At 46.2% G+C, this 25108-nt stretch overlaps 3 protein-coding genes across 45 annotated transcripts in view; 1 reads left to right on the top strand and 2 right to left on the bottom strand.

Moving 5' to 3' along the window:
• AGO2 (argonaute 2, RISC catalytic component) overlaps positions 1 to 14331 on the bottom strand; it is a 55187-nt gene extending 40856 nt beyond the window's left edge. The window contains exon 1 of one of the 2 annotated variants that reach the window (XM_040673464.2): positions 14197 to 14242. In XM_040673464.2, coding sequence (XP_040529398.1) covers positions 14197 to 14227 — 31 coding nt within the window. In that variant the 5' untranslated portion in view covers positions 14228 to 14242. Of the gene's footprint in view, positions 1 to 14196 lie in introns of both variants that reach the window. The other variant, NM_001389549.2, reaches the window with a different exon arrangement.
• A 6412-nt stretch (positions 14332 to 20743) lies between these two features.
• RPLP1 (ribosomal protein lateral stalk subunit P1) lies at positions 20744 to 21909 on the top strand. Its single transcript, NM_205322.2, has 4 exons — positions 20744 to 20903; positions 21014 to 21088; positions 21193 to 21310; positions 21789 to 21909. The coding sequence occupies exons 1-4, from the start codon at positions 20832 to 20834 to the stop codon at positions 21866 to 21868; spliced, it is 345 nt and encodes a 114-aa protein (NP_990653.1). The 5' UTR covers positions 20744 to 20831; the 3' UTR covers positions 21869 to 21909.
• Positions 21910 to 23127: 1218 nt separating this feature from the next.
• PTK2 (protein tyrosine kinase 2) overlaps positions 23128 to 25108 on the bottom strand; it is a 198236-nt gene continuing 196255 nt past the window's right edge. For all 42 annotated transcript variants that reach the window (NM_001396554.1, NM_001396552.1, XM_046919359.1 and 39 more), the window contains one exon: positions 23128 to 24385. In NM_001396554.1, the coding sequence (NP_001383483.1) occupies positions 24173 to 24385 (213 nt within the window). In that variant the 3' untranslated portion in view covers positions 23128 to 24172. The remainder of the gene's footprint in view (positions 24386 to 25108) is intronic.

A 25108-nucleotide genomic window follows, 5' to 3' on the forward strand; every position in this document is an offset into this window, starting at 1 on the left:
GAAATTGAAATTGGGGAAAATCCAGATATTAGAAAAATAACTGCGTCATGGCAGTTTGCTTAAAGAACAATAAACCTCAGGCAGTATCACTCTGTTTAGACAGGAGCAGGAAAAAGGAGGTGGCAGAGGAGCTGTGCTCAAACACAGAGGTATTAGTTTAGTGCAGAGTTTTGCAAGTTCACAACAGTGCTGCAAATTCAAGGCTGGCTGCATGCAGACTTCCACTCCGTCAAAATACTGCAGATCCAAACTGGAGATAAGAGTGACTCAAGGAGCCGTGGGGCCAAGGCACTCCCATCACATAAAAGGAATGAATGAGCCACATTTCTGATTGCACTCCTCTCCCCCTCCAAAACCCAACCAATTGTGGAACTGAATTATCAGGGCCATTTAATTTATCATCTACATGGAGGGTTTCAGTACCGTCCTTTATTCTTCACAGTGTTGTAAAGCTCAGGGTTATTCAGTGCTGCTCAGCACTGAAGGCACATACAGAAGATTTTTAGCATGGAATTATGCCACTAACATGCAGTCAGAGGCCTAATGAGTTACGTAAATAAGAAGGGGCCAAGCTAGTTGCATCTAAGAGGGCTTGTCGACACAGGAGATCATCCAAGCATAATTCAACTACTGTAATTATATCAATACGTTGTCTTCTGCAGCAAGTCCTAACACATTTAATTAACTGGTGATGTTTTCACAGCTCAAAGAACATTTTAGCACTGGGCTAACGCAGCCTACATCTGTCACAGGAAACCTCTCAAACTACTGCTTTAAAAAATACAGCCTGTAAGTGAAACTGACGTGAAGGAAGGAAGCCTTATTCGGAAGCCCCGCTTTCAGTTGAGGTTTCATTATCAGCTATCAGGGCGGTTATTCCGGATCATCCATGCGGGTGTTTTCAGATATTGTTGCGTCGATCTACAATACAGCTGCCACTGCCAGAAGCTGCCACGTGAAAAGGAGATGTTTAAGAGCTTCAACACTTTTCTTTGTTCAGCAGTGCAGTTTTATCCATTTCAAAGAAGAGTTACAGGAAGCGAAGCAAGCAGCAGGCAACAGAGCTTAACCCGAAGACAGAGTAATGCTCTAAGAGGTACAACAAATGACACTTTTTTTTCCCCAGAAGTATATCAGACACACTAATTATTGACACCCATTTAATGAAAGATGTCCAAATTTCATGCTGGCATACAGAATTTTAACATAGTATCAAATTGAGTGTCCCCTGCAGCGCTTGATTTGGTGCGCCTGGCCTGCCAATCCCAGCCTTGCAGACAGTACAAAGATCACTGTGAGGTTTGCTTTTCGAATTGCATTTTGCTGTCTCCACTTAAGTCTCCGATTCCAACCCTTCCACAAGGAGGTATCACTATTTTTGATTCAAAAACCAAACTTGGGAGGGGCTTGAACCTGAACTCAGCTACTGAACAGCTGTTTTGCTCCCAGACCTGCGGGAAACGAAAACAAGATCTGGTTAAGAACCAAGACCAGCAAAAGGAGGGATGTGTGTGCTTCAAGAGGCAGCTGTGTAGGAGGTGCTGGGTATGGTAAGAACACAGGAAGCTGGAAGAGACCAGACATGGCCACTCTCCTCCTCACAGAGTTTCCAAAGCAACTCTTCCAACTCATCCCAATGGTTGATTACTCTGATGGTAAAATAAATTTGCAGTATTATTAGCTAGCTTCCTGTGCAGCAGATTCTGTCTCCTACCCTGTCCCCAGTGCACCTTCCCTAAGTCCACGTCTACCTCCTCCAGGTCTCGCCCTTAGGAACTTAAAGATTATCTTAGCTCTTCTTAAGGTTCACAGAATCATAGAATGGCCTGGGTTGAAAAGGACCACAATGATCATCGAGTTTCAACCCTCCTGCTATGTGCAGGGTCGCCAATGACCAGACCAGGCTGCCCAGAGCCATAGCCAGCCAAACCCAATTCTCTCAGCCATGTATATGTATGTCAGAAAGTCTTCTCACATGGCCTTCAGCTTCGGAACATCTTCAAGTTTTCTTACAGTATGTGTTTATAAAGAAGTTCAACTTCTAAACGGGTTTTCTGTTAGGAACGGCTGGAGAAAGATAGGAAGAGAGCCTACAGTGTTTTGTAATAGATAAGGGGAACTCCAAGCTGTAGCTAATAGTCCCTTGATACTATGGAGGGCAGAGGCATCTATACATCTGTCCTTGCCACTTATTAAGCACGCTTTGGAGTACACAAACTAAGTCCATCAGTCAAGTTACAGCACTGTTGCATTAGATGGAAACAGCCTTATAGGTAATCCCCCCATATTCAACAAACCACAAGAGAACCAATGCAGGGAAACTGAAGAAATGATGATGAAGTCAGAACTTCATTTAAGGCTGTATTACAGCATTATTTTATTTATCAACTACTGACCTGGGTAGACCAGAATGATGGGCCAAGGTAAACTGTATGAGTTTCAAGAAGGCCAAGTGTCAGGTCCTGCATTTTGGTCAAAACAACCCCAGGCAACCCTACAGGCCTGCAGAGGAGTGGCTGGAAAGCTGCCTGATGGAAAGGGACCTTGGTGTACTCATGGACAGTCCGCTGAATACGAGCCAGCAGTGTGCCCAGGTGGCCAAGAAGGCCAGTGGCATCCTGGCTTGGATCAGGAATGGTGTGGTGAGCAGGACTAGGGAAGTCATCCTGCCACTCTACTCAGCCCTGGGGAGGCCTCACCTCGAGTACTCTGTTCAGTTTTGGGCACCTCAGTACAGAGAGGACATGGAGGTGCTGGAGCAGGTCCAAAGAAGGGCAACAAGGCTTGTGAAGGGCTTGGAGAATATGCCCTATGAGGAGAGACTGAAGGAACTGGGGCTGTTTAGTCTGGGGAAGAGGAGGCTGAGGGGAGACCTTATTGCTCTCTGCCAATATCAGAAAGGTGCTTACAGGGTTGGTCTCTTCTCACAGGTGACAGTACAAGGGGAAGTGGCCTCAAGTTGCACCAGGGTAAGTTTAGGCTGGATATAAGGAAACGCTTCTTTACTGAAAGGGTGGTTAAGCCCAGGAATAGGCTCCCCAGGGAGGTGGTTGAGTCACCATCCCTGGATGTGTTTAAGAACTGTTTGGATGTGGTGCTCAGGGACATGATTTGGGGTTGTTAGGGTAGTATGGTTAGGCCATGCTTGGACTCGATGCTCTGTAAGGTCTTTTCCAACCTAAGCGATTCTTTGATTCTATTTAGATCCCATAGTAAGGTGCGATTGCCAGAAGATTTCCTGCTAATAACACATCCTCTTGAAAAACAGTACTTGATAGAGCCCAGAAGGGCAAGGAACCTGATAAGCATCTGAAAGGAATGAGAGCAAAGAGTAAAAGCAATTACTCTTATGCTTTTATGCAAATGAATGCCATCTAAGATTTACTGAGGATAAATCCTGTAACCACTTCTTCTTGTAGTGGTATCAATGAGGACAATTATTCAATTGGATAGAGAGCAAACATCACTGAAGCTGTCCTCAGAAGGAAAGAAAGCAAAAAACAAAAAAGGGAGAGTGGGGAGGAGGAGAGCCTTCTGGTAATCCTCATCTTCTATTCTCCTTGAGTTTCCTAGCCAAGAGCTGTTAAACGATTGTTTTCCTGGAATGGCCCTACAATGCTATCCAGAGTTCAATCACTCAGGAATGGAGAATTCCTGCTCCCCATGACATTCAGACTGCTCCTGTGCTTCTCTCAAATACCCGCTTCTCATCATCATACAATCGTTTGAGTTGGAATGGATCCTAAAAGGCCATCTAGTCCAACTCCCCTGCAATGCACAGAGACACTTACAGCTCCATCAAGGTGCTCAGAGCCCTATCCAGCCTGACCTTGAGCGTATTTCCAGGAATGGGGTTTTCACCACCTCTCTAGGTAACCTGTTCCAGTGCTTCACTAACCTTATTCTGAAAATCTTCATCCTTCTGTCCAGTATAAATATCTCCTTTTATAGTTTGAAATCATTTCCCCTTGTCCTGTTGCAATAGATTCTGCTAAAGAGTCTGTCCCCTTCTTCCTCAGCTCTCCTTTAGATTCTGAAAAGCCGCTCTCAGGTCACCTCAGTCTTCTCTTCTCCAGGCTGAACAGCCCCAGGACTCTCAGCTGTCCTCATAGCAAAAGTGTTGTGTTCCACCTCTTGTATCACTTTTGTGGCCTTCCTCCAGACACACTCCAACATGTCCATGTCTCTCCTGTACTGAGTACTCCACACATGAGGATGCAGTACTCCAGGTGAGGTCTCACCAGCACAGAGTAGAGAGGCAGGATCACCTCCCTCAACCTGCTGTCCACGTTTCTTTTGATGCAGCCCAGGATACAGGTGGCTTTCTGGGCTGAGGGCACATTGCTGGCTCATGTCCAGCTTCCCATACACCAGTACTCCCAGGTCCTTTTCAGCAGGGCAGCTGTGCTCTGTCGTTACATCCCCCAGCTCGTACTGATATCGGGAGTTGCCATGACCCAGGTGTAAGACCTTGCACTTGGCTCTGTTGAACCTCACGAGGCCCCCCAAGGCCCACTGCTCAAGCCTGTCTAAGTCTCTTGGGATGGCATCTCGTCTCTCAGGCATTTTTACCACATCACACAGCTTGGTATCATCAGCAAACTTGCTGAGGGTGCACTCATTTCCACTGCCAATGTCACTGATGAAGATATTAAAGATCACTGGTCTCAGTACTGACCCCTGCCACATACTCTTGTCACTGATCTCCATCCAAACATTGTCCCAGCCCATCGTGTTTCCATTCACACTTGGAATCCAAGTCTTAAGGAAACTTCAATCACCTACATTCCTCCTTGCTATGCCTTGATGTGTTTCATTTCTGTTATTTCTATGAGCTGTCTTTATATTTCATCTTATTATAAGAACCCTGTATGATACTATTGGGAACTGTAGGGATCTCACTGTGCCAAATTGCTTCTAATTCCTTAGCAGTATACAATTCAGTAATCAGATAAGAAGCAGAAGTGTTGGATAAACAGCACTGCCTTCAAGTCTGTGATCTCATTATGTTCAGTAGACTTAATCGAGAAATCATTTTTATGTAATAATTGTCACTTATTGCAAAAGAGTTGAAGCAGTGATAATTATCAAGTCAAACGTTGTATTATTCTGCTTAGAACAAATAATCAGTTACAGATCTACAGCTGCCTTGGTTATCTTGGATACACCCCCACCCCACTGTAAGACATGGATGCGATCTCTCCCTACTGCAGGAAGCAATGCAACCCAGAGAGATCAGAATTCCTTCCAGATGCCCACAGTATGAGTGTGGTCAGAGATGAAAAGGAGAAATAAGACATCAATCCTGTTTGCTTTATAAAGTCATGACCAGGTTTCCAAGATCAATATGTGAAAGACGGCAAGAAATCCACATACAAGTGGGGGTGAGCAGCAGAGAAGTAGCACAGCGCATTCAAGATGTACACAGAGCATCCAACAGCCATCCCTACCATCAATAAGCCATGTGGCTTGACTGATATCTGCATGCAAAGCTGTACAACGTACCACTGAAATTCTTCCTAAGAGACACAGAATTCTTTTAATTGCGAACAGTAATGTTGAATTAAGTTATCCACTGAAAATGGTGAGCCTCATCCAAACAGGGCAGTGGGTGCTCATGACTTACCTACATGTCAGTAATCCAGCTGAAAGTTATCATGAATGGAGACTACAAAATAACTTCACCTTCAAGCAAATCTCTACTAGATGAAGGGGGAGAATGGAGATTGCTCTGAGTGCTATTTATCACACTTGACCACAATGAATCGTTCTGTTCTCCTTGCCTTGGAAAGTGCTGAACTAATTCCAGGTTTTTCTAGGGATTAAAAAAAACAACTCCAGTAGTATTTTCTGTATTCATAAAGAACAGTGCCTCCATTCAATACAACCTCAAGCCTTTAGGAATGGAGAATGATGCAGTATTACACTACCTCAGAGAAGAAGAAAACACCCAAATAGCACCTACTCCTTCCTTCATGCTGTCTCATATCTTCTAGAGGGAAGAACAGAAATTGTGTGTCATTCATTGCACCTTACCTCCTTTTACCTGCATTCAGGTTAGCATAGGAAAGAAGCGTAGCTTACTTCCTTTCTTAGTTTACAGTTGTACTTCCACACTTGCGACCATGTGGTTATGTACAAAACGGTACAGCTCAGCCTCCACTGTCATCAGCTTTCCTTTCCTTTTTTCTAAGTCACCAGTAAGCTTGTAAAGCACAACTTTTTTCTTAAGGAAAACTCATTAGTGTTGCATATTTATTTCAAGGCCAAGCTGAAGTTTCTATCAAAGTTCTTGGTGCAACCAGCAGATGAACGAGAACTTGCATTCCATCCACAGCGCCACTGAAGCTGTGGCGGAACCAGAGCTCAGTGAGGGGTACCGAGTCCCAACCAACCACATTAGGTACTTCAGCACCCTTTGCTCAGTGACATTTGTATTGTATCCAATGTAGTGGATACACAAAGTTTAAGATGTCTTTACGCCTAAAATATTTTTAACTTACAAAACTCAACTCTTAAGATATAATTCAGAAACTTTCCTTCAAAAAGAAATCTTTGCCCAGACACACAGCAGATTAATCTAAAACATACTAACGCTCCCATGGCTCAGTTTCAAAGTAGGAAATTCACAGTTAATTTATCATTTTAGATAGTGAAAGCAGCTGCAGGAGCATCTCTACCATGCAAGAGATCCAACAGTATATAATGCGGTTTCAAGAGATAAGGCTGTGGTTTTCAGCATCACTGAGAGGAGCAGTAAAATACAGGTTTGTAATAATGGAATAATTGAGACATGAGAAGTGGAGGCTTTCAGTTGAATACTTCTCTGATGTTTTTCCCCCATTACAGCTTTTTTCTTCCACCTGCTTCCTGTAACCAACTTAAGTTCTCATATTAGTCAAAACAAATTAAGACCCAGCTGTGGCACTGTGCCACCCGAGTGATGACAGCCAAAGCTTGGGAGCAGACTATTCAGTAGTGATACCTGACTACAGGGAGATCCACATTCCCACAGAAAAATGAATTCATCCATTTTTGGCTGCAGCATCACTACCAACATTTTATTCAGTATTGCACCTAATCCTGTACATTTCCCTTTGTGGTCTGCCCATTTTGTCTAAGGATTCTGTAAAAGGTAGGAAAAAAAGAAAGCATATACAAGTTTTTCCAAGTTTTAGGTTAATGGACATTTGCAAATCAGGAATAATTAGGAAAAAAATACCAACACTGTATTCTAATCACACAACACAACCCAAACAATAAAGCTCCACTTCCTCACCCCAGTGGGAATCCACTTTGAAGTTTCCTCCTCCTGCATGAAGCTCTCACTTCTTCAAACAACACACCCTCATTCACACAGGAGTGACTTGTACAGATCGAAACCAGGCGCTCCCTCATTAAACCCTGAAGAAATGTATTTGGTTCATGGAGACATTCATTCTTCTGCACTGTCATACCTACCTGAACCTCAGCGTCCTCCATTCTATTCTTGTTTGGTCTGTGGTTTGGAGGGTTGGTGGTTTTTTTGTTGATTTTTTTTTTTAAAGCCACGTCTCAAACATTTACGTTCAGAAAGGGATAGAGTCCAAAGAGGTCGAGTTAAAACTCGCTGTTGTTTGAAGTCTTGCATTTTAGCAGCAATTAGAATAAAAAAAGGCTATGGAAAAACCACAAAGAGACCCCCCCCCCCCCCCCCCTTCTTCCCCCCAAATCCACAGACTTTGTCTTCCACATGAGAGCAAACGAAGATGTCAGAAATGATGGAGGAGTACGACATGGCAAGAGAGGCCAACCAACAGAGGGACTCCCAAACAGCAGCAGAAAGGGAGCATTCACTGCAATCCACGACTTGTATGAAAGGACAATGAAATAAGTTCTTCATCAAAGGATAAGTGAAGCCAAGAACACAGAAACATTTAGATAGGAATTTACCCTCTGCATGAATAGATGTCTGTCCTTTACTAGTTAACACTTGCTAAACAAGTTTCAGAAGGTATTTAACAAGGCCCCAGTAATAATTATGTTTTAAAGGCTTATTCATCTACATGACAAGTTTAACTTCAAACAGTTTTTAGATTGATCTAGCTAAGCCAGTGAATCCTCCCCTCTTGGGAACTCTTCTAAAATTGGCTTACTTAAAACAAATCAGAACTGGCACGTCCACACACTTCCTACTACTAAATTACAGCTCACATGTTATTGCCTTCTCACATTAGTAAGTTCTAGCACAAAACTCACAGATCAGGAATACAAAAATGCACTCTAAGGCAGAGGCGATTTGTGACATGAGCAGCTCTAAGAGCCACCGACGCTCACATCACAGCACCTAATGCTGCCTCAAAGTCAGTTCACAGCCTGGCCAGAGAAGTGTCACTGAAGTGGTTTACAAACTCATCAACCTGGTGATGCCTGGCTATCAATCTGTGCTATAAACACCACTACAGGTTTTAAAAACAGTGTTGAGCTCCCCGAGTGCTTGCTGAGATTACAGTGTGTCCCTCCAAAGAGCAACGACTCCATTTCTGCCCCACAGACCGCTTCTGCCATCGCAACACATATCCCATAACTTGTTATATCACCTGTGTTCCTGCTTGGCTCCTCTCAAGGAAGGACTCAACAGGGCGAAGGGATAAAGGCAACAAAGAAGAGATTTGGGTTTAGTTTGGAGCAGCACACAATGGAGCATCCCACGCAATGCCAGCACAACCATTTGTTCCTGCAGCACTGCTAGATTAGGCTAGTTTCAGACATACATAAAATTATAGGCTAGCATGCAGACAGCTTTTAAACCTGCTTTCAGCAATGAAGCGTTTTGTTTCTCGAGAGAAAAGAAGACTAAAACATACAGCAGAGACAAAACACAGCTGAGAAACACTGCCAGAAATAGAAAAAGATAAACAAATTACGACAGGAGAGAACCAACTACTCTCACCACATCTGCGGTTAAAAAGCATCAGTTTCACAACCCAACTACAACCAACATTTGGCAGCACTGTGGAAAGCACAGTGAGAACTGGCATTGGCACAGCCTGCCCAGGGAAGCAGTGGAATTGCCATCGCTGGAGGTGCTCAAGAAAAAGGCAGATGTGGCACTGAGGGCTGTGGTTCAGTGCTATGGTCAGGATGGATTGATGGTTGGAGTAGATGACCTTAGAGGTCTTCTCCAACCTTCGTGATTCTATGATTTCACTGTATTCATACATCAATTTCCCCAAGGATTCCACCTACCTAATACAGAAGAAACACCTACTACCTACATAGCTGCAATGTTAAGCAATCACGGTACTCCACTCGCTTTTGGCTACTTTTCTGCCAACTGCACTTGATGGTGTGGGACCCCTGAAGAGCCTGATGCCTCAGTGGTCATCTGGGGAATGCTCCCTCTACTCTTCTCACCCTTACATGGCCACGTAAGAACAAGCTGAACGGTTTTCTTCTTGTCAATTTCCTAAGGGGAACAACTATCCCTGATTAATCAGATAACATCAACGGCCAAGACATTCTGCTTTAGCATAAGCAGAACTTGATCAAAGGATTCTACGCTCACGTTCATTAAGCACAGACAATACCCCCTTCTTTCTAAGGGAAGATCATTGCTCCCATTACATGCATCTTCCTCTCCACAAAGTTTTGAGATGTCTACCTGGTATCAGTGCCACTTGGCTTCATGGCTGCAGAAGATGATGTTCAGGTCTGTCCTTTCCAACTTTGAAAGCATGGAATCAGTAAGAAAATGTTCAAGTTCAGCTTTAGGTATTCTAACAAATTGGAGAAGAAAAAAAAAAAGAAAAAGCCCTTGCAGCACCTTGGAAAGCACAGTACTTGATGAGCCAACAGGCCGGGAGGGCCTGTTGTTCTGGTGGGCTGCTCTGTGTCCATCAGAAAAGATGCACGATACTAAGGGCAATTCATCAGACAATGCATGGAGCAGATCCCTACCCACAGCCATTACACTTAAAACTACATAATATTTTCCATCAGCTCTTTTTTTCCTAGCCTGGAACTTACCGAAAATAAGATACTCGTGGTTGACTTTTCTTAATTGTCATGGAAGTGAGAGATCACATCTTTAACAAGTAGCAGTACTGCCTGCTGTTATGAATATTACCAATTTGGTCACTAACAACATGACTAAGTGCTCCTATAAAACTCGAACAAGAAAGTCTGTATGCAACACCATTTTTGATGAGCGTTACAAGTCTTGTAAAGCTATTTGTATGGTCAATAAGAGAATCACTGCTGAATAAACTCTTTTACTTTCCATACAGTGAATCTTTTGTATACATTGGCTCGCTAAGGAAGGGAGAAAGTTTCAGTCGGATGTACATCAACATCAGTCATCTTTTCATCAAATAATCAACCAAGTAGTAAGAAAATGTCCTTAATTTTCATGTGTTTGACACATGGAAAGCCATAACCCCCTTACAAGGTCACTCTATTTCAGACAACTGCTGCTTCAACAATTAACATCTCCAGAAGCAGACAAAATTAAATGTGCATTCAAAGACTAAGAAATAGAATATATTGCACACTGATCTTGTAATTCAGAAATATAGAATCACTCAGTGTAAGTTACAGAAGTTCACATTGGTTTTCATCACTTCTTCAAACCAAACTGATATAAAAACAGTGTCTTTATTACTACATCCCTTGCCTATGGGAAGGAAGGTTGGACTACCTGATCTTTAAGGGTTCCCTCCAACACAAACCATTCTATCACTATGCCACTTGGACGTTCTTTGAAATTAGTCAGGTGAACACAGAAAAAACGCTGCTATGGCCACATAACTTGCTTTATACTGTTAAATGGAGAAAAAAATAAGATGAAAATAGTCAGCCCTGAGGCAGATTGAGCCATTACATTGGTGGGAGGCCAACACCACAGAATAGGCATCCAGTTTGGCAAAGGGAACTTGAAGAGTGAAGTACTTCCTATGCATCAACAACACTGAGAAGCAAACAGCGGCCAGGTCTAAGTTAGGAGACACAGGAATGGAGCACTCAAGTGGTGTCAAGGATGTGCTGACACATAGATGCTGGAGCTCTGGAGCACTCACAGCAGCTGCTAAATGGCTGCAAATGACAACTCTCACGCATTCCTCTGAACCGGATTTCAGCAATTTCAGGTGTCAGATTAATGTATGGAAGGGGAGTTTCACCTCAGCACACAGCCTGCATAGAGCCTTCTGCAATACAGCTGAGCCTCCTGCTAACAGTCCCCAGTTCCAGACTGGTTTCATCATTACCAGAAATGAAAAGATAATTCCCTCAGTTACGTTTATGAGGTAAATCAAAGGGCTGAATTTTAACAGCACTTAATCGCTAACCAATTTGGAGATTAATAAAGCGATTTAGTGAAATACATAACTCAGCAACTTGATTACAGATACATGGAGGACAAGATTCACACTAACAGAATACCCTATAGCAATGTAGACACACATGCACAGATGCGAAACATACACTCCAGCACACAGATAAACAGAGATACGTGGATCCAGTAAAACACCTCAACACCCACGCCCATGAAACATCTATCATTAAAACATATCTAAGTAGGGAGGTGGATGGAAGAAAAATAAGCCAGCCTCTACTTAACATTTCCCTCTATTCAAGTTTAGAGCAAACGCTCACAGTACGTCTGCATTCCTCAGCAGGGGATAATCAAGACTAATTTGAGTGGGATAACTTCACCCTGACCTCTACCAAAGGTCCTGAGGATTTAGTAGTGCCTAGGAAGCATTCCAGCCCAGCTGAGATGCTGGTCACAGCTCGCTGAAATCCAGGAAAGCCTAAAGGGTCTCACTTAGAATCTCTGCTACAGGAATAGCTGCCTTTTGTCATGTGTTTTTCCATATCAACTCACTTGGAAAGTACGAGAATATTTCACTGTCCACCAGGTGTGTGAACACCCGGAACGTGATGACTCCCAAATTCTGTACCAATCCCCTTGGGCCACAGCCCAGGTGCAGATGCACTAGGATGCCTGGAGAAGACTGATCCTAAGTGATGGGAGAAGCAGGAGCCAGATATGATAAGGAAGTGCTTTAATGTTCTGATCTGCTGCTTTTTGCAATTTATGTGAAAGTAGAGGCAAGGCCACACTGGTCCTCTTCCTTTCACATGTGGCCCAAGGAGAGGAATCGCCAAGAGGCCTAAGAGAAACAGGGGGGCAGCTTCACCACCCCAGGGTTTGCAGTAGGACACTCTAACAAAAAGATCCCTGCTTATGACGTGATGCGGAGCAGAAAGCTATTTGGATTGGCAGAAGCCACCGTGCTGCTAAGGCCCTCTGTGGATGGTTTTACAAGAAGGAAGCAGAGATTCTCATGACACAGAGAGCAACTCGCAGCTCATATCCCGGAACAGACTCTGCCCAGCTCTGCAGAAGGCTAAGCTGCAGAGATAAACTAGGAAGTAACCAAGACTGAGGATGAGCTTGGTTGGAGGGAGCAGAACAGTAGGAGTCTGAGACACAGAGGTGATGGTTGGAGAGGAATAACAACCTCAGATTCAGTAAAAGAATGGTGTTATAGCAAAATCCTGATGCTCAGAAAGGGTTGTTCTGGTAAGGGAGTAATGTCCTTAAACACTAGGTGTAGTACTGTAGATGTCAGATCATTCTGCATGAAAGGGACAGCAGAAGGATCAGAGAGATGGCGAATATAGGAGGATAAAGGGACATGTAAAAGTACTCCCGACACATACACTGCAAGTATTTTCAATACTTTGACTCTACACGCAGTTTCGAAGATTTATCAACAGGAGGTAAGCAGTCTTTGCAACGCAAACGAGTCCCACAAATACCTTGATGCTGAATGAAGAAGGAAACCAGGCACTAGAAGCAAGGCAGACAATTAAATCAATACTTAAACACCGCTGCTGCTACTGAAACGTGCAAGTGATGTTCCACATAGAATACAGAGCCTTGAATATCAGTCTGGATACACACAGCTGCAGCGACCCTACATAAACCCAGTGCCTTAAATATCAGTCTGGATACACACAGCTGCAGCAACCTTTCCCCCAGCACGTCCACTAAGTGCCCTGTAGGAAGAAATGCAAAGAAATACAAAGACTCTCCTAAGACAAAAGCAACCACCGCAGTTGTCCTTCTTGATTCCTGTTCCTTCAAGGAGGATCAGATCAGAGGAAGAAAAAAAAGGGAAGCCAGCACCTAACAGTGGATGCTACTGAGTGAATGTTCTTACAGAGGAAGCTCTCCTGAGCAGCAGCCACAGGTTCCACCTTCCACTACACTACTCCGTGCCAGATAACCTTCTACAGATGATTTCAGGAAAACCTCTTCAGAACAATAACTTAAAATACATGAAAGTTGCTTACTATGAAACTTTTCTAGGAAAAAAAAAACAACCCCTGAAGTATCAGTCACCCAAATCTTGGCGTCTGGGCGTTAGAAACTACAACACAGAAACAGCCCAACAGTAAAAAGCACTGTCCCATATCGCCTGTGCCAACTCGCACAACGTTCATCTAAATAACACTAAGAGAGCGTTGGTGACCATTCTGTTGTTCGCATTCATCGCCGCTTCGCTGGCAGAACGCACAGCTTTGCCAGAGCTCTGCAGCCCCTTCCAGCCCTACCCGACACGTGGATACCGTTTACCCCCACCTAAACAAGGAAACCAGGCGGGAAGGCCGCGGTTCGCCGCGCACCCCCGCTCCCGGGCGCCTCAGGACGGCGCGGCGGATCGGAGCCGGGAAATGGAGACCCCGGGGGCACCGCGGCGCCGCCGGCAGGAGGCCGAGCTGGCAGAACAGCCGGGCCCGGCGCAGGGAAGGCGGGCGGCACGTAGCGCACAGCCGGGGGCACGGACGGCCACACCGGCCCCCGCCTCGCTCCGGGGCGGCTCCAAGCGGGCAGAGCCCCCCGCCACGGCCCCCCGGCAGAGGGAGGGGAGAGGAGAGCGGGGGAAGGCGACCCCTCTCGGGGGCCTCACGCCCGCGGTGCCGAGGGCGGCCTGAGTCCTCCTTCCCCCGGCGTGGCCTCAGCGGCCGCGGCCAGACCCGCGTTCCCCCCCGCGCTCCTCCGGCCCCGCAGCGCCGCGCCGTGAGGGGCCGCTGACAGCGCCTCGTGCGCCGCCCCCCCCACCTCCCCACGCGGGACCCGAGTTCGAAACCCCAGAGCGAGAAAAGCGCCCCGAGTGGCTCGAGGGAAAGCGGCCAAAGCCTCACCGGGTCCGGCGGTGCTGGCTCCCGGGTACATGGCTCCGTGTGCGGCGGCGGAGGCGGCGCCTCGCTCCAGGTCCCTACCGCGGCGGCGGCCGAAGGGGAGGGAAAGGGAGGGAAGGGAGGGAGAGAAGCCCGAGCGGCAGTTACGCTGTTGGGTGAAGGGGGAGGAGAAGGAAAGAGAAGGGAGGGGAGAGGAAAAGAAAAGGGAGGGGGGAGGGGAAAAAAAAAAAAAAAAAAAAAAAAAGAGGAAAAAAAAAAAAGAGGGAAGAGGGCCGGGCCCACACCGGGAAACCAGGTTACTCGGCGGCACTGAAGAGCGGGGAGGTGGGCGGGGGGAAGGGAGGAGCCGCGCAGTCACGGGAAGGGGCGCCCCGCCCGCCGCCTCCGCCCGCCCTCCTCGGGCCCCATCGGGCGGGAAGCGCGGCGCAGCCGGAGGGAGCGGGGGCGCGCCCTTCCGCCGCCTCCTCCTCCTCGCGACGGGATGTGAGCGATCTTTTGCCGTGCTGCTTCGCTCCTAGCGGCTTGTGCCGGCTGTCAGTGAGACTTGGGGACGTCACGAGCCCTCTTTGCTGCCTGTTCAACGTGACGCTGACGTGACCGTCCTATCTAGGAAATCCAGCGGCGGTGCCTCGGGATCATCTCTGGCCATCTTTATTTGAAGTTCAGCGCAGGAGAATACGAACTAACAATTGCCATAACGTAAGAGACATCGAGTCATAGAATTGTTTGAGTTGGAAGAGGCTCTTAAAGGCCATCCAGTCCAACTCCCCTGTAATGAACAGGGACGCCTACAGCGCCATCAGGTGCTCAGAGCCCCATCCAACCTGACCTTCAATCAGATGGAGCATCCACCGCCTCTCTGGGCAACCTGTGCCAGTGCTTCACCATCCTTATCAGAAAGAACTTTGTTCTCGTTTTGACTATAACTGTTCCCTCTTTTAGGTTGCAACCATTTCCCTTTGTCCTGTCACAACAGACTCTGCTAAAGGGTCTGTCTCCTTCCTTCTTATAGCCATCCTTTACATTCTGAAAGGCCACCCTCAGGTCTCCCTGGAGCCTTCTCTTCCAAAGAAACGTGGCCAGCAGGGCGAGGGATATGATCCTGCCCCTCTACTCTGCTCTGCTGAGGCCTCACCTGGAGTACTGCGTCCAGATGTGGAGTCCTCAGTACAGGAGAGACATGGCCCTGTTGGAGTGCATCTGGAGGAGGGCCACAGAAATGATCCCAGGGATGGAACACCACCCTCTCTGAGGACAGCTGAGAGAGCTGGAGCTGTTCAGCCTGGAGAAGGCTGCAGGGAGACCTGGGAGCAGCCTTTCAGTACTAAAGGGGGGCTGTAAGAAGGAAGGGGACAGACTCTTTAGTAGGGACTGTTGTGATAGGAAAATATTAGGCAGTCCTGAAGGCTGACAGTGGGAAATCATGCAGCCTGCATCTGAGTTTTTGATACTATATTTAAATCAATCTCTTCAATCTGATTAGGAAGATAACTCCCTCTAACATCATCATACTTCCATGCCGCTAGACCTTCTGCATTTAAGTACAAGAGAACACACAAGTACAACAATAGGTTTCCAGAAAAGGCCATTGAAAGTGGTGATTCTGAAGAAGTTAGCATCCGGCATCCACCACCACCTGATGTCACCCAGCCAGGTCTAGATTTCATGCCTCACGCTAGCACTGACTACACAGTGTATGTATAGCTCTATGCCGTGTGCCTGTCTTGACACTTACCATTCTCAGGTTCAAAAATGTGTGGAAAAAACAAGGGCAAAAAAAAAGTAGTAGGGCTACCATCACATGAGCAGTTTGTTTATTGTTACAGCAAGAGAAACAACAGGGCTTATGTTTGCTATACAAGGACTGCAAGATGAAAATAAGTCATCATCACGAGTAATTGTGGCATTTCAAAGTCTGTGACTTTTGATCCCTGGCACCTGTGATGTGGCAGTTCACATACATACCATCACCAGGAGCATTGCAAGCATTTGATTATCAGGTCTATCAGTGCTCGAAACGTTTATCAAAGCTGATATACTTCAATCAAGCATTATAACATATAATTTCACTCCTAAGATTGCCCTCCATCAGAGCGCTCACAAGTTTGGAACCTGCAAGGTGAAGAGGAACAGGACAGGAGCAATGATTACTGGGTTATATTTTTCCACATGAAAGAAGAGCTCCTGGTGTTGGTAGGTAGATCTGTGGAATGAACTCAATATGTACTTCCAGGAAGATACCAGCGCTGTTTTGTAGGCAGACGAGAACCAAACCGACTGTTGGACGCACAAACATTGATAATCCTGTCTCACCTTTCTACATCATTCTGCTTGTGAAACACCAGACTGAAAGCAATGGTCAGCAGAGCTTACATGCAGGAGGGATGCACTGGTATGGAACTTCATCTGATAGCTCACACTGCCGGAAAAGGGGGAAAAAAAAGATGAAGAGTTCGTGACAGTGCTCTGCAATCAGTTTGAAAATAAGCTATCGAGCAACAGAACATGGGTGAAAGGTTTAGAACTTCAAAAGCAAAAGGGCTTATCGCTGTGTATACACGGCTGCAGACTTGCACAATCGGTTAAATAGTAAATCAGTTAAACACTGTTCTCATGTCCAGAAGTACTGCTGTTCCTCTGTGCTGCTGTATTCTCCCAGCAACGTTTCTGTGTTCCCTGAGCAGTGCTGGTCTCCCTCTGCTGAAGGGACAGGACACACGTGTTGCTCCATGTCACCCCATTACTTCTAATGCTTTCTGTCACTGACAATTGCTGTTTTGGAGCACAGTGAAACCTAATTATCTGTTCCTGGGCAATTTCACTCCAATAAAAAACCACCAACAACAAAAAAACCCTCCCTTTTTTAAAAGGTTTTGGATCAAAGTGGTTTGGAAGTTCCATAGCAGCTTTCTTTTCACAGTGCTCTTTATATACTCTATTAACAATTGCACAGTAGTGTAAGAAGAATTACTGAAGCACAATCAAATTTCTTTAAAGAGGAATGTGACTGTTTTGCACCATATGCTGTCATAACGGCTGGATTTGAGGCTGAAATTTCCTAGAGACCTCCCATAGAAGGAATTAAATTAGTTTTGGAAAAGCTGTGCATTTTCTCATCATTTTGGAAGTAATGATGGGGTTTATGACTGGCTTTTAAAAATCATTTATATAAACGGAGGTGCTTGGGGGTAAATATTTTACATGCAATAGGCTGCTGGCAGAATACCTGGCTTTTCTTCTTATTAGAGAACATATTTTGACTTCACTAAGTAACAACCCTTTTCACTTTAACCCAAATTACATTCACAGCCAGTTTATACACGTCTGTTAGAGATGGGTGGTAATGGTACAATGGAAAAATTTTACTCAGAGAAGAAAGATATACATTTGATTCTTGACTCTGAGGGGATCCAAACTTACTTTTTTTTCAGCCTTCAATTGGCCCAGCTTTTAAGATGTTAATTTGGAGTGCGTGCATTAGATTTTTCACATATTCTGTGTCATTTTCAATAGGCCAAGTGTCGGGTCCTGCATTTCGGTCAAAACAACCCCAGGCAACCCTACAGGCCTGCAGAGGAGTGGCTGGAAAGCTGCCTGATGGAAAGGGACCTTGGTGTACCGATGGACAGTTAGCTGAATATAAGCCAGCAGTGTGCCCAGGTGGCCAAGAAGGCCAATGGCATCCTGGCTTGGATCAGGAATGGTGTGGTGAGCAGGACTAGGGAAGTCATCCTGCCCCTGTACTCAGCCCTGGGGAGGCCTCACCTCGAGTACTCTGTTCAGTTTTGGGCACCTCAGTACACAAAGGACATAGAGGTGCTGGAGCAGATCCAGAGAAGGGCAACAAGGCTTGTGAAGGGCTTGGAGAATATGCCCTACGAGGAGAGACTGAAGGAACTGGGGCTGTTTAGTCTGGGGAAGAGGAGGCTGAGGGGAGACCTTATTGTGCTCTGCCAATATCAGAAAGGTGCTTACAGTGAGAGCGGGGTTGGTCTCTTCTCACTGGTGACAGGACGAGGGGAAGTGGCCTCAAGTTGTGCCAGGGTAAGTTTAGGCTGGATATCAGGAAACACTTATTTACAGAAAGGGTTGTTAAGCCCAGGAATAGGCTCCCAGGGAGGTGGTTGAATCACAATTCCTGGATGTGTTTAAAAACCCAAGCAATCGTATGATTCTATGATTCTATCAGAACAAAAGTGAGAAAGCCCACAACTATGACCTGACCTGACGTGTTCACCTGGTTACAAAGCCTTTGAGGGCCTGACTTCAGTTCACTCAAGAAGGACTAACTTTTCTAGTGATCAGAGCGAACAATTGAAAACTATGACAAAGGTGCAGCACCACCTATTGGGGGTATGGTGCGAGTTGAGCATTACTGTTTCGAGTCATTGTATAGTTTTGGGTTTTTTGTCCACACAGGTTTCTGTGGGACTTCCTAACGCAGTCATCAGCTCAGGCATGGACGTATTTTTGGGATCTAAAGACAGTTATGAGGAAGTGTAAAACAAAGGGAAAAAAAAAGTCAGCTAAGGAAAAAGTAGTTTCCTCAAAAAAGATAAGATAATCAAGTATTGTACCCGAGACTGAGTGTGAGCAAATTGGGAGAACATAACTTAATGGTAAACAGTCATGCTGTCAAAATAAAATAAAATGCAACAACAAAACAATCCTACAAAAGCATGCCATGCAAAGAAAAAAACTAGTACTGCAACTGGAAAGCAGATGCAGGAGAGGACAACTGTCCTGATGAACAGCACCTACACAGTGACTCAGATGAAAACAGAGTACCCTGATGATCTGCCAGCACCTTCCCTCTCTCAAGAGTCGGAAAGACTGTGTTTCCAGGCAATACAAAACCTACCTGGAGGCTCAGGGGATTGTGTTTTGTTGCTTGTTTTTTTTCACTGAACGTCATATCGTTTCTCCATCTTGCAAGTGACTTCCACACCTGCAGGTCCTACACCTGGCTAAGTGCCTAGCCCGTGTGTTGTTTTGTGTTTGGAAACTCTGCCTTCAAGTCAACAGGTAGAAGACTTTGCCACTTTATCCATCCTACTTATTCTTCCTCAGTGCTGAGCAACCCCAGAACGATCACTACACTGATTTTAATGCTAGCTTCCTTTGAAGCAAACACAACCATACCATTGCAACGTAACTACTTAGAAAATTCTTACCCTATGCCCATTGAAAACACTGTTGTCTTGCTATGAACAGGCCAGAGGCACCAGTCCTAGTTTGTCAGACCTGTGTAACATCTGTGAGAGCTGGCTCTGTGACCTGGAACTTTATACCGGGCTTCTGCAGTGTGTTTTATTGCAGGATAATGGCAAAGGCCTGGAAAACAGAGACCCCAAACCATCAATAACTCATGGTCAGCTATTCATTAATGAAAAAGTGCAGCTTGAAAGCTGAGAAAAGGCTGTTTTTATAAAGGAAGAATCAGCTCAGGAAGGTTATAAACAACACAAAGCAAGTAGTTAAGGAAGAGAAGGGAAAGAAGGAAAATGTGAAGTTCAGGGTTCCTTGCTAAAGTACTCTTGAGTTTGGCCACTGTGATGACTACTCACAAACCACAGTCATGCTCTGACCACACAGCATCAGCTCTGCAGCATTGTATACACAAAGCCAACTTGGGACCAAGTGATGAGGCCTGGCTGCTTTGCATATGTCGTGATAATGACTGAAAAAGTGTGAGAATTAATCTGCAGGGATAACAGCTGTGAGAACTGCTTATTAGCATGGGGTGTTTTCTTAACAACTATCAGTAATAAAGTTGTGTTTTACATTTTAAAACTGGCAGTGCTGATACTGCAATCACAGCAGTCTCTAATTCTTTAAATGGAGGTACATACCGATGTAGGTAGGTATATATACGTGTATGTACACATACATAGTAGTTCGTTTTCATCATAACTTAATTCTGATCCCCTACGGATAAGTCTCCTCAGTGTCACTCAGTAGATGCAGTATGACAGCCATGAGGCAAGGCTGAAGACACGTCTCCCTTAATTAACATCCTTACCAAACAAACCCTAAGCTTCTTCAAATGTTAGGTCGTAATATTTTATTTTGAGCAATGCATCTGCATTATTTTGCTATTTTTTAGCTAGTAGTATCTTCAGACGGAGTAAGACCCCAGTGAGGTATTCAGCTCTTTTGTGGGCTGCTTTAATAAAGGCTGAAGGTGATCCTGCTGCATTACCAAGCTCTAGCTCTCCGTGCTTCCTTTTGCTTAGGGCAGTCATTCCTCCATTCCCTCCCCCACGTACATCAATATCATCAGCGTGGGATCTGCTTAGGAAGGAATCTAAAAAAAAAGAAGTCAGAAAAGACGGGACAGGTGCGGACCCCACAGCGCCGCGCACGGCCGCCCGGGGAGCGCCACTGAGGTAATGCCGCCGTCATCCCCCATCACTCCCCGCCGAGCTGCAATTGGCGGAGCTCTCCCTTTGGGCCCGCCCCCGCTGCTCGCGGATTGGACAGCGCCCTGACTCAGTGGATCGCCATTGGCTGATGGAGCCCTTATAAGGCTTCCCCGGCGGCGCGCGTTCCCTTTCGTCCCCGGCGTCACAAGGTGCTGCGTCCTTCAGCTGAAGCTAAGGCCGTTCCCCCCCGGCGACTGGCACCGCGCCCCCACCATGGCCTCCGTCTCCGAGCTCGCGTGCATCTACTCCGCCCTCATTCTCCACGACGACGAAGTCACCGTCACGGTGAGTGCGCGGCCCGGGGGCCTCCGCCACAAGATGGCGGCGGGGCCGCGGCATGGCCGGCGGTGCGAGGGGGCCGGGCCGGGCCCTCAGCGCCGCTCTCTGTGTGGCAGGAGGACAAAATTAACGCCCTCATCAAGGCGGCGGGAGTGAACGTGGAGCCGTTCTGGCCGGGTCTCTTTGCTAAGGTACGTGAGAGCGAGGGGAGAAGGTTGTCGTGCTGCTTCACCGCCGTGCTGAGGGCGGACGCGCCCTGTGCTAACGAGGTCTCGCCGGTGTTTGTCCTCCCCAGGCTCTGGCCAACATCGACATCGGAAGCCTCATCTGCAACGTAGGAGCCGGTGGCGGAGCTCCGGCTGCGGCCGCTCCTGCGGGTGGTGCTGCGCCCGCGGGCGGTGGTGCTGCACCCGGTAAGTGCGCTGGGCACAGCGCTCCCGGTGCGGCCTCACCGGAGCTGAGAACAGAGGGACGATCGCCTCCTGCTGGCTGTGCTGTTTCTGACAAACCAGGATGCCTTTGGCCTTCTTGGCTGCCTGGGCACACTGCTGGCTCCTGGTCAGCCAGCTGGCTGCTAACACCTGCAGATCCTCTTTCTGTGTGCATTAGTTGCACTCAGAATCAGTGTACAGCACTGGTGCTGTCTCAGGTGTGAGGATGTCACTGATGCTGAGAATGTGTGCCTGCCCTGTAGAACTTCTCACATTTCATAGAGTTGTGAAGGTGCAGTACCACTTCCCTAGTAGTAGCAGGAGCACTGCTTTCAGTGGGCTGTGAGATGGGACTTGGTAGGATTGCTCAGGTTTTGCTTCTTGATGTTACAGTCTTTGATAGCATGACTTCATGAGCTGATAGAAATGAGAAGTTTCTGACCACCTTTTTCTTTTCTAGCCGAGGAGAAGAAAGAAGAAGAAAAGAAAGAAGAATCAGAGGAATCTGATGATGACATGGGCTTTGGTCTTTTTGACTAAATAGTTTTGTACCTGCCTGTAATAAAGAACATTTAACTGTATTTTTGTCTCTTAAATTAGTGGTTCTCAAGGATGGCTGCATTACCTCCAGTGACAAAACTGGCTGTCAGTGTGTGGTCATGTGGGGTTTTACAGCTGTCCTTGTTGGTTCCTCATGCTCAGTTCTGACAAGTGTGAGTAACCCAGCTCCTACTTTCATTCACAGAGCGTGGACAAAGGGAAAACTGTTACCACAGTGAGAATGGGATGTGGTTGGGTTTAGCAGAAGTGCTGCTGCTTTGGTTATACTGCAGTGAGGCTGCAGCATCTTGGTGAAGCTGGAACAGCTCGACTCTGTGCTCTGCAGCAGTGTGGCTTCCATCAGGCAGTTCACAGAACCCGGTAGCTTAACCTGGTGGGAGCGGCAGTGACTGTATGTTTCAGAGGACAGCTGTTGAGAGCTCTGGGCTGTGGGAAGGCAGAAGTCTTCTGCGGAATGCCCTTGTTGGGCTGGAATGGAGTAGTAGCTGTAATTTAAAAAGCAGAGGGAAAGCCTGGCAGTGCTCTGGGCTTTTGACCTGTGGCCAACTCTGGACACTGAGGTACATGAGGTGTGCAGCCCTTGTTTTTCCAGGGAAAAAATCCAGGAACATTGCTGAAAACATGCTGCTTTGAAGGGTGGGTATGGAAAATGGTGCAATTTATGTAGTAATGCTAGAAGTATTACTACACTAACTTCTGAACAGAGCACCTGAGCCAATGTAAGGGTTGTATTTGTGTGCATATAAGTAACTGCATAATTTTCATTTAATATTCCAGTTAAATGCTGAAAGGAGTTTAAGAGGGGGTTTTGGTCCATGTCTGGAGCAGTGATAGGAATGTGCTCTGCACTGCTCCACCTCTGCAGAGCTGAAGCCCATTGGGTGCTTTGGAAGGCACCCCAGTGGCAGCAGTCTGTGCACCCCTACTGCTGCTGAGAGCTTCCACAATATCCCCTGCAATCCATGCAGCTACCACCATCAAAAACATTTTTAAAGTAAGCTTCCTTTAGGAGTGTAAGAACTAACACCACTATCCAATGACTTGTACAACTGATAACAGTGCCTGCCTTGTTCCTGTGGTCTACAATTAAGAGGAAATTACTTTCTGAAGATGACTTAAGTCTTGGATTTCTTCTTGGATGCTCACTGCTGTTCCTCAAGTGAATTCTTGACAGATAAGTCAAAGCAGAACTCACCATGGCTTCTCCAATGCATGCGTACACAAAAATACAGTCAGAATTTCACTGGTAACACCTTTTTAATAGGTCAAAGTAACTGTACAGTTCATTATATTCTTCCTGAGAATAATTTATATCCCTCAACAGCAAAAAGGGAGTGTGTTTTTTATTAGAACAGAACAGATGGCATAATTGGAAAACCAAGGAAAATCTAATTACACTGCTCTACTGTAACTCCTCCCAGGCAAGACAGACAAAAGGATGGGTTAGTTAACTACAGGGGGTTTAAAATATTCAACATGGCTTTAATCTGTCTTTATAAATTATATAAAAACGGGGGGCATGAATGGTTACAGGACTCCTCTTAAGTGCAGCTCTGAGTTGCTCTGGTACAAAGCAGCATTTTCGCTTCCAAGGAAAACAACATTGCTACAAAAGAACTGGCACGTTATTCTGGTGAAAAAGAAGAGAGTTTTCCGTTGTGTCCTACAGCTAGTTCCAACCAAAGGCGTCACACATTCACATAAAAGTAAAAGGCAGGAAGATGAAGAGGGCTTTAGTTTGTCTCAAAATGACTGACGTCTTGAAAATATAGCTTTTTATTTTCTTTCTCTGTAAATTGTGATTAGCATATTGCGACGTAAGTGTTCTAATAAAAAAAATTCCAGTCTGGATAGTTCATATACTGTGGGCAAGAATTCTCAGCCCTGAGGTTTCCCAGAATTCTTCACTTCACAATATCTCGCTCCGCTCCGCTGCTCCAACAGTTCTGGCTCCGAAACTCCACCGCAGCTCTGGGCTGAGCGTGGCCGATGCGATGGAACAAACTGTGCTCCAAAGCCAGCATTTCCCAAGGACTTCTGTACAAACTTCATCTGGTGCTAATGCCACTTTCTGAATCCCAGGCCAGCTTGGCTTTGTGATAAAAAAACGTGGTTAACCTTTTGTAACGGGAGAGAACCAACAGCTGTCAGTCAGGGCTGCTGAAGCAAGAGGCGCTGGAAAGCCAGGACCACACTGGGTTAATCCTCACTGCTGGTGGAAGGTGAACTAATCCTTTCGCAAGCAGAATTCTACAACAGACAGATGAAACCTTCCCTCGGTGCTTAGTGGGGCCTGGACTGGCTGATCATTTTCAGTCTGGCTTGATCGATGACATCCAGCAAGTTCTTGGCATCCACAGCCAGAGCATGAGCAGCCGTCAGCATTTGCTTCTTGTACTCCTGCTGCAGGCTGGTCATGACGTACTGCTGGGCCAGCTTCATCTTGTTAATGAGCTCAGCCAGGTCAGAGTTCAGCAGTTTCTGGGCCATCTCAATCTGGAACAACAAGAGTGGGTCAGCTGCACAGGCTGGTAGCAGCGCTATCTGCCCTCCCCAAGGAATAACATCACCTCCATGAAACCTGAACAGCCTGAGAGTACCCCTTCAAGCTGGAGTCAGCACGTGGGGCTGGTGACACTTTGCACTCAGACACCAAGAGCTGCCTTGTCAGCCACAGAGCCACCTGCTGCCAACCAGACCACATCACCAAGTTTTAACTCAAGTTTAACTGTTAACATCTTGTGCTGGGTTTCCAGGTTCCTATTATCATCACCTTTACTGCCATCACTATTATTAAAATTAAAGCAGGTATGGGTTACTAACAGAGCAATACAGCTAAAGGCAGTATTCTCTAAGAGAGCACTTAATTCTCTGGCTTTCTCATTACTACATTCATTCAAGGCTTTGGAGGAAAACAGTTTTATTCCCGACTCTTGTGAACTACACTGAAAGATCCCAGTCATTTCTTATCCCAAATGAGGTTACTATGGGATATTTTCTCATTCAGCTGCACCACGATACACTCAATTACCCACACATTTAATGACTGTGCACAAGCTGTATTTCATGGAAAACTGGAGCTGTACTAACACCCAGATGGTCTCCCTGCATTACAACACTGGGTTTGCGTAAGCACTGCTGACAGTTTTTATGTAAAATTCTGATATGTATGCGTTGTATGCTCCCTCATCCAGTCTGAGCATCTTGACTTGAGGCAAC

Source organism: Gallus gallus, chromosome 2 (genome assembly GCF_016699485.2).
Source record: "Gallus gallus isolate bGalGal1 chromosome 2, bGalGal1.mat.broiler.GRCg7b, whole genome shotgun sequence".
Classification (NCBI taxonomy): Eukaryota; Metazoa; Chordata; class Aves; order Galliformes; family Phasianidae; genus Gallus; species Gallus gallus.

Bases quoted from the DNA above. Each gene is read 5' to 3' on its own strand.
- RPLP1 (NM_205322.2), top strand. From the start codon at position 20,832: ATGGCCTCCGTCTCCGAGCTCGCGTGCATCTACTCCGCCCTCATTCTC. The intron at 20,904-21,013 runs GTGAGTGCGCGG...TCTGTGTGGCAG, and splicing joins ACGACGAAGTCACCGTCACG to GAGGACAAAATTAACGCCCT. The intron at 21,089-21,192 runs GTACGTGAGAGC...TGTCCTCCCCAG, and splicing joins GGCCGGGTCTCTTTGCTAAG to GCTCTGGCCAACATCGACAT.